Here is a 14,304-nt window from a genome sequence, read left to right as displayed (position 1 = left end):
GAGCAGGAAGGCATGGGGAGGAGCGAGGTGCCCGTGCTGCCCAACACTCCATGCCCAGGGCAGGCACAGGCTTGCCTGCAGCCATGGCAGCCTCCAGAACGGGCTATGAAATGCCCTGATGCCAGTGGGACGGGGCATCGTGCCACTCTGCCACCCTGGACCAGCATGGGGGATGCAGGCTGCACCCTCTGGGTCAGCAGCAGTATGATGCACCTGCCCAAAACTACAAGCAGATGATGCATCTCGCATCTCAAACACCGCAGTGGGCTAAGGCATGCTGCCCCCAACCCCTCTGCAGCCACCTCATGTCACTTGTCAGCTTCTCCTGCACAGTGAGGGGAGTCACAGAGCCCCACATGGGTCGCAATGTAGTCACGACCCACCTCAGCCTCACAAGGGCCTGGCTACTCTCACAGTCCAAGGTTCTCCAGCCCCACAGGCCTTCCCCAGCCCTTCTGGGGTGTCTCCTCCATTTTATGGGGTCATTCAGCCCCCCAGTCCATCCCTTCCCCTCCCGTGGCAGGGCCTCTGCAGCTCCCACAGCAGCAGCACACCCCAGCCCCAGGGAGCCCCGAGGTGGAGGCAGCTGGGAAAACACTGGTCTGAGTTTTATTAAAAGTTCAGCACCAGTAAATATATTTTAAAAAACACCAGGAAGTATTAAATTAACAGAGCTTAAGGCTACAGAGGGCTGGTGTGCTGAAAATTCAAGGCACATGCAGGGCACAGGCAACGCAGCCTCACCGGGCTGCAGCCACACCGGGAGCCCCACTGCAGCACCGGGCCGTGAGCTCCAAAGGCAACTCGGGCTCTGGGGGCTGGCAGGTAGGCTGAGAGGCTGGGGGCACCAGGGTATGAGCTCCAGGAAGCCCTGAGGAGGAGCAGGACCCAGCTCCAGCAGCACGGTGCGTTGCTCCTAGAGGAGGGGCAGCCTCCCAGACCCCTTGAGACAACGCAAGGGTCAGTCCTGGTGCACCATCCACAGGTCCTGGGAGGAACACAGTAAACCCCAGTGGCACGAAGCACTGTCACTGATCAGGACTCCTTGGGGACATCAGGGATGGCCCAGGAGGGAGCTGTAGGACAGGCAGGGTGGTCTGGCAGTGCCAGTGCTCCACCGAGGGAAATCAGGCTGCGCTCAGGGCAGCAGATGTCCAGACGACACCGGGCAGCATCAGCCCTTCCCCTCGAGCCCGAGTTTCTGCACGGCAGCTGGCAGGAATCTGAAGCCCAGTATCCCCAGGATGGCATCACAGGGCCACCACCATCTGGCTCCATCGCAGCCAGCTGCCTCTTCGCCTGGCTCCTCACTGGGTCTCTGCAAACAAGAAGGAACCTGGTGGCACCGGTGCACGAGCTGCAGCCACCCCCACACCCTGCAGCACGGCCCCTGGCCCAGGCATCAGGAACCTTGGTCATCTTTGTCCCCCTTGGTCTTGGGCTCCTGCCACCACTCTGCGAAGAAGCCCTCCTCGTAGTCACCTTCGCCCTCGAACTCGCCGTCGGAGGGCAGATCCCACGTCTCCGGCCCCTCGTCACCATCCACCTCCATCTGCAGCAGAGCATGGGGCAGGAGGAGGCTGTGGGGCTCAGCAGCCCGTTCTGCAGCCTCTTCTCCACGGCTAATTTAGAGGTGGGACCTGAGCAAGAAGCCCTGCCCCGGGGTATCCCCAGCACCCTACTGCACTGCTCAGCACCCCCAAAAGCACCCCTGGCTGCACCTGCCTTTCCTGGTGAGGAGAGGCTGCAGGACCTGGGAATGTTTAGTCTGGAGGAGATTGAGGGGGGATATCTCATTAACAGTTACCAATATTTAAATGGTGGGTGTTAGGAGGTTGGGGCAGCACTTTTTTCTATGGTATCTAGCAACAGGACAAAGGGTGATGGGGTGAAGCTGGAACAGAAATAGTTCCATTTAAACATAAGAAGAAACTATTTCAGTGTTTCAGTGAGGGAGCCCTGGCCCAGGCTGCCCAGGGAGGGTGTGAAGGCTCCTTCTCGGGAGCTCTTCAAACCCACCTGGACATGTTCCTGTGTGACCTGATCTAGGTGGGAGCTGCTTCTGCAGGGGGGTTGGACTGGATGAGCTCTAAAGGTCTCTTCCAACCCTACCATCCTGTGATCCTACGATTCTGTGCTGGGGCCATCCTTTACCTCATCATCAGCCTGCAGGTACTGCCTGGCAAAGTCCAGCATCTTCTTCTGCGCAGCCGTCCGGTTGTGGTAGCGCACGGCTTCCTGGGCACGGGGAGGGAGGGAGCAGGGGACACATCAGCCCTTCCACCGCTGGCAGAGCCACAGGACGGGGTGGGGGGGGTGGGCCTGGGGGGGTCCTCACCGGCCGAGGCTCGAAGTCCTCCTCCTGCAAGCGCCAGCGCTCGCGGTGGAAGCGGTAATAGACCAAGTTCTGCTGCATGACGGCGTCGCCCGGGTCGAAGAGCATGTAGCTGGAGACGCTGCGCACCGCGTCCCGCACGTCGTTCACTGCAGGGAGCAGGTGATGCAGAGAGGGGTGACATCCTCCCTGCCCAGGCACCCCCAACACCCTGGGGTGACCCAGGGGCAGAGCTCCCCACCACCACCACCACCCCCGGATCGCACAGGCACTCACGCTTGTAGTAGGCGAACTGCAGGTAGTGGTACATGGTGGCCACAAACTTCTCCACAAAGTAGCCACCCACGTTGGGGGTGAGCTCAGTCTCACAGTCCACCTTGCACTGCAGCACACTCACAAAGTGGTCTGGAGTGGGGAAACAACAGCCATTGTGCCCCATCAGCACCCAGCCCCCCTTCCCCTCCGACACCACTGACCCCTCCGGCCCTTGCCCAGTCACCTGCAATGGCGGGGTAGAAGTCCTTGAACTCCTGGAGCTCGTAGGCACCCTCACAGCTGGCCAGGCAGTCCTCGTATGACTTGTAGTACTCGGCCAGCGCCTGCTCCATGTCGGCTGCACTGCTCCGGAAGTCCCCGTTGTTGTACAGCTTCACCGACCGCACGAATATCGGCTGCCAGGGACCAAACAGGCACTGCTCAGCTCCCCTCTAGGCACCCAGCAGCACCAACCTGCCCTGCTCACGCCGAGGAGACTGCAGCCCCAGCACAGGCCCCACAGAGATGCATATTTGGTGACAGGAGGCGTGCGACCAGCAAGGGAGAGCTACTTCCCTCAGGGTTTGGCAGGACCAGGCTTTGGCAGCCAGGCACACAGTGAGCCCCAGGGAGCCCCTGTCCTGCCCCAGCCACCACAGAAGCACAGAATGGAGGGGGTTGGAAGGGACCTTTAGAGCTCATCCAGCCCAACCCCCCTGCAGAAGCAGGTCCCTCCCAGATCAGGTCACACAGGAATGTGTCCAGGTGGATCTTGAAGACCTCCAAGGAGGGAGCCTCCACACCCTCCCTGGGCAGCCTGGGCCAGGGCTCCCTCACCTCAGCACTGAGATAGTTTTTCCTTATGTTTAAATGGAACTTTTTGTGTTCCAGCTTCATCCCATCACCCCCTGTCCTGTCTCTAGATTTCCTGCCCCAACCTCCTGACACCCACCGTTTAGATACTTGTAAATATTAATGAGGCCCATCCTCACCTCATAGGGCTGAGCCTCGAGGTCAACCAGATATTCATCCACGTCCAGCATCGTCCTGTAATAGTTCAGGTACCTCAAGGTCATCTCGTGCTTGGGGTTCTTCTGCAGGAAGGTGTGGGCAGCAGACACCGCTTTCTCGATCTTATTTGACTGGGGAGAGAGGAAGAGCTGATGCAGCTGCCTGCTGTGAAGGCAACCTGGGTGGCTGCTACTGCTACAGGGAGCTCAGCATTCAGCCAGTCCCTGGGGACTACTGGCCAGAAGGCTGGTGCTTGGGAGGGAACAGCCTGGCACCCATGGTGCCACCAGCCCTGAGCCAAATCATCCACTTGCAGTAACAGACAAAACCAGGGACCATGGACAATGGAGATAAGTGCAGCCACATCAATCTGTGCCCATGGTGGGTGTGGGGACAGCTCAGCCCCTCATGGGCCCCCACACTGACCCAGCAACGATCCACGTGGTGTGGGTTTGCTTCATGCAGTGTGGATTTGATCCAGGCAGCTGCTCCTCTTGGGCACTGCCACCAGCCTGGGTGAGCTGCCCCTGCTGCCCTGCTCCTTTCTGAGCTCTCCGGTTGGAAGACTGGGGGTGGAGGGGGGGAGAAGCTGAACTAAGTGTCCATGAGATGGGTTCTGGCCAGACCAAGCAAGAGGAAAAAGCATTAAGGATCTAGGCCAGGCTGTCCCTCGCTGCTGCCAGGTGAGCAGGGCAGCAGCACTAAGCACTAAAGCAGCATCAGCCCCGGCAGCCAGCCAGTGGCACAGAGCGGGACCCCGACCAGCATGGGAGCCTGGGGAGGGGAATGTCCCCTGCCAGAGCCACTCTGGCCAAAGGAGAGTCACCCTGGGGGCAATGCCTTATGAAACTTCCCTCCACGTCTGCACCGTGAGCCCAATCGAGCGCTTCTCCCCAATGGAGCATCCAGACACGTGTCCTGCAGCAATCACAGGGGCACTGGACCTGCCAGCTTGGGCCCCTTGGCTGGGGCAGCTCCTACATCGCCCTCCCCAGGCAACTCTGCCTGGCCAAAGGCACTCTGGGGGACCAGAGCAGGACAAGGTGGGGTGGTGGGACACAACCACCTGGGCCCCCCGTCCCAGGCTCACCCCTCACGTCCTGCCTGATGCGTCCCAGATGATGCCGACGTGCCACGGCGCAGGGGCAGGATGGAGGAGCTGGGGGGAGGGCAGGGGGAGATGCCAGATAGGGAGAGCAGGAACGGGGGTGCAGGATGGCAAAGCAGGGTGCAGGATGGCAGGGAGTAGGTTTGGGGGGTGCAGATCAGGGGGTTGCAGGCTGGGGGTGCAGATGAGGGCACAGGATGGAGATGCAGGGCGGACAGATGTAGAGTGGGGGTGTTGAAGAGGAGTTAGTGGATAGAGGATGAGGGGTGCAGGATGTGGGGGGCTGCAGATGGGGGTGTGTGACGGGGGGCGGGCTAGGATGGAGGGGCAGGACGGAGGGGCGCAGGACAAAAGGTGCAGACCAGACCGACACGGGACAGAGGCACCGGACTCCCCCCACTCCCCTCCCACCGCCGCCAGCCACGTTGCGTGGCACTTGCGCGCCCCCGCCTCACCTTGAAGAGCGCGTAGTGCAGGTACTGGTAGGGCAAGCGGCGCTGGAAGTCGCGCAGAGTCTGCGCTGGGGGGTAACGCATCTGGAAGACGGGCAGGTCGCGCTTACAGGCGCGCAGGCAGCCGGCGCGGCGCAGCAGCTGCCCGAAGAGCTGCATCTCCCGCTCCCACTCCCACGCCGCGCCATCCTCCTCCGCGGGGGGCTCCTCGGCGGGGTCCCCCGCCGCGGGCTGGGCGCAGCGGCGGTGACAATGCGCCTCGCTGTCGCGAAGCAGCCGGTGCAGCCGCAGGCTGGCCTCCAGCGCCCGGGCGCTCTCCGCCCACTGCGCATCCGCGTACTGAGCCAGCGCCCGCGCGTAAGCGCGCTGCAGCGGCTCCAGCGCGTCCGCGGGAAAGCCGCGCACGCTGTACTCCTCGTACTGCGCCGCGCACAACCCCGCAGCCGCCAGCAGCAGCAGCGCCAGGGCCGCGCCGCCCATCCCCGCCGCCTCCTCCCCGCGCACTGCCCGCGCAGCGCCCGGCTCCGCTCCGCGCAGGGGGGCGGGCGGCGGGGGAAGGGGCGGGCGGCAAGCGCGGGGGCGGGCGCGCAGGGTCTTAGTGCGGGTCTGCGCGGCGGTGTGCGGGGAGGGATGCGGGAGTCAAGTTCGGGGACACGTGCCCCTGCACATAAACGCTCTTGGGGTGCAGCCCGGGCAGCGGGGTGGGGGGTGCTGCACGGCCCCGGGGCTGTGCACGGTGAGGCGTTCAGGGTTGCAGCCGCCGGGTGCTGCGGGTTGCACTCGGTTGGGCAGGCGGCCGGACCCCCCAGCTCGGCTGTGCCCGGCCTTGCTGCTGGCTAGTGCCAAGCCGGAGGCCACACCACTGTGCCGCGCCAGATCCCAGGGCTGCACCGCGCCAGGCCACGCTGGCCCCAGCCCAAGCCCAGCGCTTTGTCGCCGGCTGGACAGTGGCACTGAGGGATGGTCATAGCGTGGGGCAGGAGCCAGGACGCCGCTGAAGCTTCTTTCTGCAGAGCAGAGGTCGTTAGGGGTGCACAGCACCTCCCTGCAAAGGAGCAGCTCGATAGCAGCGAGCTGTGACACCGGCACCTCTCAGTGTGTGCTCACTTGCCCCACAGCCAGGCCCTGACCCCAATGTGCCCCGTGGAGAGTCTCCCTAAGCTACTCTGAGCCCTTCTGAGGTTGCTCAGCCCTGGTGCAGTGTGTTGGGGAGCTGCAGAGCACCCCCAAGCCTGGGCTCAGAGGGACCTGAGAGCTCTTTGAGCCTTTGCTCTCACCAGTAACACTGGGCCTTGGAGACTCCACGTTGCAGCTCAGGGTCCCCAGCCGGGCTCTCACCATGGGGCCCGTCTTGCAGATGAGTTTGGGGGAGCAGGGATGTGCCCACAACACGTTACGTGTGTGTTCAGCGCCGTTCCTACCCGTGCAGGACTGCCAGAGGGGTAGCTTCACATCTGTAACCACGGCCATTCAATACAAGGTCTGCCAGCAGCAGACCGATTTTAGGTGTTAGTTAAACCCGTTAGTTCCTTGCATTCGCTGTGCCCGAGCGGCAGCAGCAGGCAGAGGCTGCGTGGAGGAGCAGCGGCAGCGCTAGGACCCGGGCGAGCTGCACAGACGCGCTTCCGAGGAGCTGTGGCAGCTTCTGCCTCGGAGGAGGGACTGCCAATAAAAGAGAGAAAGGGGAAAAAAAATGAACCCAGAGCCGTCCCGACTTGGAGCTTTGCCGCTGCGACTTTTCCGTGCCGGCCCCTCGGTGCCGTCGGGTGGAGGGGAACCGTGCCGGCGATGCCACGGGCGCGGCTGTCGGGGGGTTCATGGCTGCCGAGCCCAGGCCCGGGGTCCACGTGTACAGAAATTCCATCCAGGCTGGGGCTGGGCTGGCGGCTCGTCCCGCTGGAAGGGGCGGCCGGGATGGCCCCACCTCCTCGCCTTCCCTCCCCTCTCCTCCGCCGGCCTCAGCCTCAGCGCCATGTCCCCCGGCAGCCTCGTCCTCCTCCTCAGCATCCTGGGGGGATCCCCGGGGCTGGGTCACCCGGGACCCCTGGAAGATGTGGTGATAGATAGATACTATATCCCAAAAATCTGCCTGCGGGAAGTCCAGATGGGCGATTTCATTCGCTACCACTACAATGGGACCTTTAAAGATGGCAAAAAGTTTGATTCCAGGTATAGCCCCCGGGCTCTTTACGGAATGCACTGCGCTGCAGGAGGGGGGGTCCCTGCATGCCATCCCCCCCATAGGAGCCCTCGTGCATGCTTCCCCCTCCCTCACTGCATCCCCGAGGGCCAGTGGTCACCAAGCGCAGAGGCCCCTCAGGCAGCCCCTCCCCCCCCCCGGTCCCCTCAGCTCCCACCCCCAGAAGTGCTTTCGGTGGGTGTGTGGGGTGAGGATGGGGAGCCCGATGTGGTTCCAAGCGAGCCGCTGAGCACAGCTCCCTGTCCCGGGGCTGTAGCCCCCTCCCTGCCCCTTGCCGTCAGCTCCCAGGTGCCCGTGTTGCCCACCCCGGGTTTGGGAGCAGCCCCCTGCCCACCGGGAGCCTGCAGAGCCCCGCGGGTGCCTGAAGTGCCCACACGGGCTCAACCCCGAGTGCTCGCCGTGAGAATGGTCAGGATTTGGCCCAAAGCGAGACGTTTTTCACTCAGGAACATGTATTTGCATGTGCTGCACAGGCTGGGACAACGCTCGGAGCACTTTGAAACGTGGCAGTGGCGAAACCCATTTGTTACCTAAGAGGATTCTCTCTGGCTGGTCTCAGTTTTCCCGAGCCTGTGCATCGATCCTGCTCCTCCGGTGCTGCCTGTAAATTGGTGCTTATGCTGGTGCAGCCCTTGATTTGCACCACCACGAGCAGGGGGAGAATCTGGAAACAAATTGGGCTGTGCTGAGGCTCAGCCCCAGCCCAGTGCAGGAACAAAAACTTTTAAGACAGGCGTTTTTCAGAGCCCTGGAAAGCAATGGGAGACTGTGCTCTGGTTAAATGTCTTTCTTGTGAGGATGAATGGGGGAGAAAGTAACTGAGCCCTGTGCTGCCACTGCTGCTGCTGCATGCCCCGGGGCCTGGGGACATTAGCTGCTGAAATAACTCCTTGTCCTGCCCACTACAGAAAGCATCAGCTTCACAGCAAGGGGGTTGAGGGATTTCACTTTATCTGAAATGGCCCCGGTTGCTTCTTGGAGTTATTCTAGAAAATAAAGTCAGAATTCGCAGTTTGAAAATGAGACCTGGGACATTTCCTTTCCTCCTCGCTGCATAAAGCTCCAAATGTGCCATATGCAAAATGATTTGGAGGCAGCAGAAAGCCACGGAGCTGCCAGCCTCCAGCCCAGGAGCTGGAGGAGGTGTTGATGGGTTTGGTCCCAACGGGAAGCATCATTCCCCTCCTTTGCACCCAGAAGGATCTTCACCCTTCTGCCTCCGGGGTGCTGGGTGTGAGCCCTGACTGGTGCCATGGGAGGTAGCTCCAGCCTGGGCAGTGCAGGATGGATCCCATCAGGATGAATGTGTTTGAGCTGTGAGCTCTGCCTGCAGCACAGAGACCCACTGGCTGTGGTGGGTTACCTGTACCCTTGGGGAGGGGGCAGCCCTAAACCCCCCACCGCCACAGGCACCTGGGAGCACTGCACCATCCCTCAGCGTTTGCAGGGTTCATGGTTTGGCTCTGGATCTACCCCAAGCCTTCAGCCCTGGCACCGAGCACCCCCAGCACCATCAGCTCTGGGGGGTCTCACCCTTTGCTGCCTCGCTGACGGGTCTGTCCCTTCGCCCCAGCTACGACCGAGGGGCCACGGTGGCCGGTGTGGTGGGCGTCGGGAGGCTGATCACGGGCATGGACCGGGGGCTGCAGGGCATGTGCGTGAACGAGCGGCGTCACCTCATCGTGCCCCCGCACCTGGGCTACGGCAGCATCGGCGTGGGTAAGGGTCTCTTCTTACCAGTAATGAGCGATTGCACAAGTGGAAACGGGCTCAAGTTGCCCCAGGGGAGGTTGAGGTTGGAGCTGAGGCAGAACTGTGTCCCTGAGAGGGGTGTCAGCCCCTGTGCCAGGCTGCCCAGGGAGCTGGGGCAGTGCCCAGCCCTGGAGGGATCCCAAAGCCGTGGAGCTGAGGTGCTGAGGGCTGTGGGTTAGTGCTGGGCTGGGCAGGGTGAGGGCAGGGCTGGGACTCCAGCAGCTTCAAGGGCTTTTCCAACCAAAGTGATTCTGTGATTCTACGGGGTCATGGCAGCACTGGTGTGGGTTAGGGGTCATGGTGGGGAGCTGGAGAGAGCAAGCCCTGGGGTCAGCGTTAGTGCAGACGGTGTTCAGCTGGCAAGTGCTGGTGAGGGGCAGCTCCATTGCCAGGGCAAGTGGTACCTAAGCAGGGCTTCCCCAGGAATGAGGACTCCTGTCCCCCTGGGCTCTGCTGCTTTCCCAGGGCCTGTCACATGTAGCCAACAGCACCGAGCAGCCACAAGCTTGGGAAGGCTTTAGGGGACAGAGCCCTTGTCTTACCTGAGCTCAGTGCTGGTCCTACCTAAGATGCTCTTGTCCTTGCTGACACCCCTTTAGCGGGGCTGATCCCCCCCGATGCCACCCTGTACTTTGACGTTGTCATGCTGGATATCTGGAACAAGAAGGACAAGCTGCAGATCACCAGCCTGTCCAAACCCGAGCGCTGCAACCGCACGGTGGAGAACTCGGACTTTGTGCGGTACCATTACAACGGGACGCTGCTGGATGGCACTCCCTTCGACTCCAGGTACGGGCACAGGCGCTGGGGTGCACCCTGCAGGCACCGGAGCTTGGGTGCACCCTCTGCCTTGGGGATGGGGATGCTGGGGGTGGACCAGGGGACACTGAGCTGGGTCAGGACACTGAGGCCCAGTGAGAGCTGATGCAGCTCTGTGACTCCCCTCAAACCACCCTCCCACATGGCAGTGCTCAGACTGGGGGAGCTGGTGTGGCCCCAGAGCCACCCCTGCCCTCCCACTCCTCCCCACCAGCTACAGCAAGGACAGCACCTACGACACCTACGTGGGCACTGGCTGGCTGATCAAGGGCATGGACCAGGGGCTGCTGGGCATGTGTGCTGGAGAGAAGAGGAGCATCATCATCCCCCCATTCCTGGCTTATGGGGAGAAGGGCTACGGTGAGTTGGGCACCGACCCTTTCCCTCCCAGCTCTGCACAGAGCCCCCCACGGTGCATCAAGGACCCTTGTCCTGGCTGACCCGTGTCCCCTCCCCAGGCACTGTCATCCCACCACAGGCCTCGCTGGTGTTCAGCGTGCTGCTGGTGGACTTCCACAACCCCAAGGATGGCATCTCCCTGGAGCACCTGGAGGTGCCGGAGCCCTGCAAGCGCAGGGCTGTGACCGGGGACTTTGTCCGCTACCACTACAATGGCACACTCATGGACGGGACCCTCTTCGACTCCAGGTGTGTGCCCCCTCCTTCCCCAGGCTCAGCAACCTGCTGTGAATCAGGGAGGAGGCGGAGAGGGTGGAAACAGGCATGAAATAGGCTGAAACAAAAGGACAATGCCTGTTTGCTGCATCCTTAGAAGCAAGGTTTGGCTGCTGGGGGAGCAGGGCAGAGGCTGGGGGAAGGGGTGGGATGGCATGGGGGGATCAATGGGGAAGATCAATGCATAATGGGGGCTTCTCTCGCTGCAGCTACTCCCGCAATCACACCTACAACACCTACATCGGGAAGGGCTACATCATCCCTGGCATGGACCAGGGCCTGCAAGGGGTCTGCATGGGAGAGAGGCGGCGGGTGCTCATCCCCCCACACTTGGCCTACGGGGAGAATGGAGCAGGTAAAGGGCTGTGACATCCCCTCCTCTGTCCCTGTGCACCAACACACCACGGGTCTGGCATTAGGAAAGTGCTGGCCAAGTGGGACCAGCTCCTCCCCCCAGGGGCTACCACCATCCCTGGTGCTCTGGACATCGTGGACGGGGGAACACAGCAACATGTGCAGAGCCAAGGCTCTGAGGGATAGACATAGCGTGGGAAGAAGCAGAGAAGGGTTTACCATCCCCGTGGTGGTCCAGCAGCTCCTTCAGCAGCTCTCTCAGCAGCTCTCCTCTTCCAGGGGATAAAATTCCTGGCTCAGCCGTGCTCATCTTTGACGTTCACGTCATCGACTTCCACAACCCTGCTGACCCAGTGGAGATCGAGACCGTGTACCGGCCCCAGGGCTGCAACCTCACCACCCGACACAGAGACTTCGTCCGCTACCACTACAACTGCTCCTTGCTGGATGGCACCAAGCTCTTCTCCTCGTGCGTTCTGGCTGGCCTCAAGCACACTTTTCCTTGCCAGGGCCGAATCCTGGCGGGTGCTGAGCTGGGTGGGGGAGGAGGGGAGCGGATGGGCACTGGAGGAGCGCCGAGAGCATCAGCTCTGTGCGATGGGGCAGCAGCAGAGCGTGGCCAGGGGGCAGCAGGGTGGAGGGTGTGGGATTTGGGGGCGCAGCAGGATGGATGGGATGGGGTTTTGGGGTGGTGGTGGCATGGAGGGTGCAGAACTCCAGGGCATGGCAGGATGGAGAGTGTGGGATTTTGGAGCCTGGCAGGAGGAAGGCATGGGATTCCGAGGCACGGGGTCCGAGGGGCTTTCTCAGCTGTGTGGTCTTTTTCTCTGTTCCCCCTGCAGCCACGATTATGAGAAGCCTCAGGAGGTGACTCTGGGGACCAACAAGGTGATCGAGGGCCTGAACAGTGGCCTCCTCGACATGTGCGTAGGGGAGAGGCGAGTGCTCATCATCCCCCCTCACCTGGGCCACGGGGAGAGCGGAGGTAGGTGCCCCACACCATGCAAACCAGGGGGTTCTGTGGGCTCCTTCACCTCAGTGAGGGTCTGGGAGCTTCCACCATCAGAGCCAAGCCCTTTGCTGAGCTCGCCTCCTGGATGCAGCAGCCTTTGCTTGTTGTTTCAGCCCGGGGAGTGCCAGGCAGTGCTGTGCTGCGCTTCGAGGTGGAGCTGATCTCCATGGAGGAGGGGGTTCCCGAGGGCTACCTCTTCATCTGGCACGGGGAGCCCCCAGAGAGCCTCTATGAGCAAATGGACCTGAACAAGGATGGGGAGATCCCTGCTGACGAGGTGAGCAAAGGCCCCCCGAGGGCTGCAAGACCATGGGCTTATGGGGTGTGGGAGGTAACAGGGCACAGGGGATCCCACCCCAAGGAGCAGCACCCAAAGGCCACAGCTGTCCCCAGGCAGTTGGAAGCCTGAAGAGCTGTGCAAGAAGATGATCTCACCGCAGAGCATCGCTGCTGGATGCAGGCAGAGCTGCGACCAGGCAGCGATACCCACAGGCAGCTCATCCTTGCTCTGCCCTCCATGCCCAGTGCCAGCTGCGTGGAGCAAAGCCAACATCTCTCCTCTCTCCCTGCTGCAGTTCTCCACCTTCATCAAGACCCAGGTGGCTGAAGGAAAAGGCCGCCTGATGCCCAGCTCCGACCCGGAGAAAGTCATCGCTGACATGTTCAAGAACCAGGACCGCAACCAGGACGGGAAGATCACCTCCGAGGAGCTGAAGCTCAAGTCAGATGAGGACCAGGAGAAGATCCACGAGGAGCTCTGAGGAGCAGACCCCACTCTCTCCTGAAGACAGGACTTGTCCTGGCCGTGCCATGGCTGGTCTACCCTGGGGATCTACCCTTGCCTCTCCCCAGCCTCACACAGGGGCAGATTTTCCCCCACTCCCCCCACCCCACACCCCAAACTATTTAACTGAGGGGATTTTAAGTGTTTCTCCTGGGCAGGAAACCTCACCAACCTCCAGCTAGTAAACCCATGCAAGAAGGTGGGAAACACCCACGTTCCTGTGAGTCTCCACACCCCGTGGGGACGGCAGCACCCCCGTTTCCCCACATTGCCCGGCCCTGGCTCTGCTGTGGAGCAGGACTGAGGATGCCAGGGCCAGACTCTGGAGCCCTGCCCTGCTCTGATGCCAGACTCCACTCTGACCCCCCTGTTCTCAGCTCCCCACAGAAGGGGTGAGGCAGTGGCATCCTCTCCCCAAACCCCTTTGTCCTCCAGCCTCCTCGCCTGCCCGTGCTGCCTCTTGGGGCAGGCAGGCAGGAGAGGAGGGGGTCTTCCCTTCCACTTCTACCACAGCAGCCTGTAGTTTAGGGTTGGGTTGGGCTTTTATACACACATACAAACTTCTTTAAAGGGGAAATAAAGCAAAGCCTTTCATACAGGTCCCTGCTGCTGGCCCAGCCTCTGCTCCCTGCTGCCATCCTCCCTGGGACAAGAGGCTGGAGGGGGCTCGGGTTCCCAGGGCAAAACCCCTGAGGTCCCATGTGCATCTGCTGTTCCAGAAAGCCTGGGCCCTCTGAGGCAGCAGGGCTGAGACCTGGCAAACTCCTCACCAGCTGGGAGAAGGAAAACAGAAAAACCTCTCCCATACTGGCCCTCAGGGAGCAGCAGCAGCATCCTCCCCCCTCAACCCCTCCACCCTGCACTGACAGCCCTCAGTGACTGAGAAAAAAAAATCAGCCCAGTTTTCTTCTGATGCCTTAATGCAGCTAATTAACTCTCAGGTCACTCTCAGGTCTGCCAGCTGTGACCAGCACAGCTCCATCGCCTCCCACTGTCTCGAAAAGCTTTGGCACAGTGTGACTTGTAGAGATAAAAAAAGCAATGCAAGAAAACAGTGCAAAGGGTGTGAGAGAACCCCCTCCAACAATGACTTCTACCTTGCACCTAATAAATAATGCCTACTGGTTTCCTAGGAGCTGGCCTTCGTGTCAGGTTACTCTGCCAGGAAACATTCCTGCGTGTCTGGGGAGTGGAGCAGGGTGTTCCTGCCCGGGGGGGTTTCAGGCTCCAGCACCTGCTGGGTCGGGCTGGAGAGACAGAAACCAAACTCCTGCTCCTGGGATCCTCCAGCAAAGGTGGGTTGTGCTCCAGCTCTGGTGTGGGAGCAGTTGGTGATGGCTTGTGGGGGGAAGAGATAGGGGTGACCTGGAGCTGGGGAGTGGAGGAGAGCAGCTCCAGCCCCATGGTGCTGGGAACAAACTGCCCAGGGGTCAGCTTTAGCCAATGTTTTTATTTAGTCAAGAATGGAACCTGCACTTCTAGAAGTCACATTCACTCACCCTCCTGACAGGAGGCTGCAGTGAGGTGAGGGTTGGTCTCTTCTCCCA

At 61.4% G+C, this 14,304-nt stretch overlaps 2 protein-coding genes across 2 annotated transcripts; one reads left to right on the top strand and one right to left on the bottom strand.

Moving 5' to 3' along the window:
* Window positions 1–1,064: 1,064 nt before the first annotated feature.
* P3H4 (prolyl 3-hydroxylase family member 4 (inactive)) lies at window positions 1,065–5,641 on the bottom strand. Its single transcript, XM_062019412.1, has 8 exons — window positions 5,165–5,641; window positions 3,583–3,732; window positions 2,835–3,006; window positions 2,612–2,740; window positions 2,339–2,484; window positions 2,155–2,238; window positions 1,411–1,552; window positions 1,065–1,318 (listed from the first exon to the last, which is right to left on the bottom strand). The coding sequence occupies exons 1-8, from the start codon at window positions 5,639–5,641 to the stop codon at window positions 1,308–1,310; spliced, it is 1,311 nt and encodes a 436-aa protein (XP_061875396.1). The 3' UTR covers window positions 1,065–1,307.
* A 1,492-nt stretch (window positions 5,642–7,133) lies between these two features.
* On the top strand, window positions 7,134–13,883 carry FKBP10 (FKBP prolyl isomerase 10). The gene is made up of 10 exons (XM_062019411.1): window positions 7,134–7,330; window positions 8,935–9,080; window positions 9,713–9,902; window positions 10,147–10,292; window positions 10,391–10,580; window positions 10,817–10,962; window positions 11,241–11,430; window positions 11,804–11,946; window positions 12,087–12,250; window positions 12,549–13,883. The coding sequence occupies exons 1-10, from the start codon at window positions 7,134–7,136 to the stop codon at window positions 12,732–12,734; spliced, it is 1,698 nt and encodes a 565-aa protein (XP_061875395.1). The 3' UTR covers window positions 12,735–13,883.
* Window positions 13,884–14,304: the final 421 nt, after the last annotated feature.

This window comes from Colius striatus, chromosome Z (assembly GCF_028858725.1).
Source record: "Colius striatus isolate bColStr4 chromosome Z, bColStr4.1.hap1, whole genome shotgun sequence".
Lineage (NCBI taxonomy): Eukaryota > Metazoa > Chordata > Aves > Coliiformes > Coliidae > Colius > Colius striatus.
This window is presented reverse-complemented; position numbering and strand designations above follow the sequence as displayed.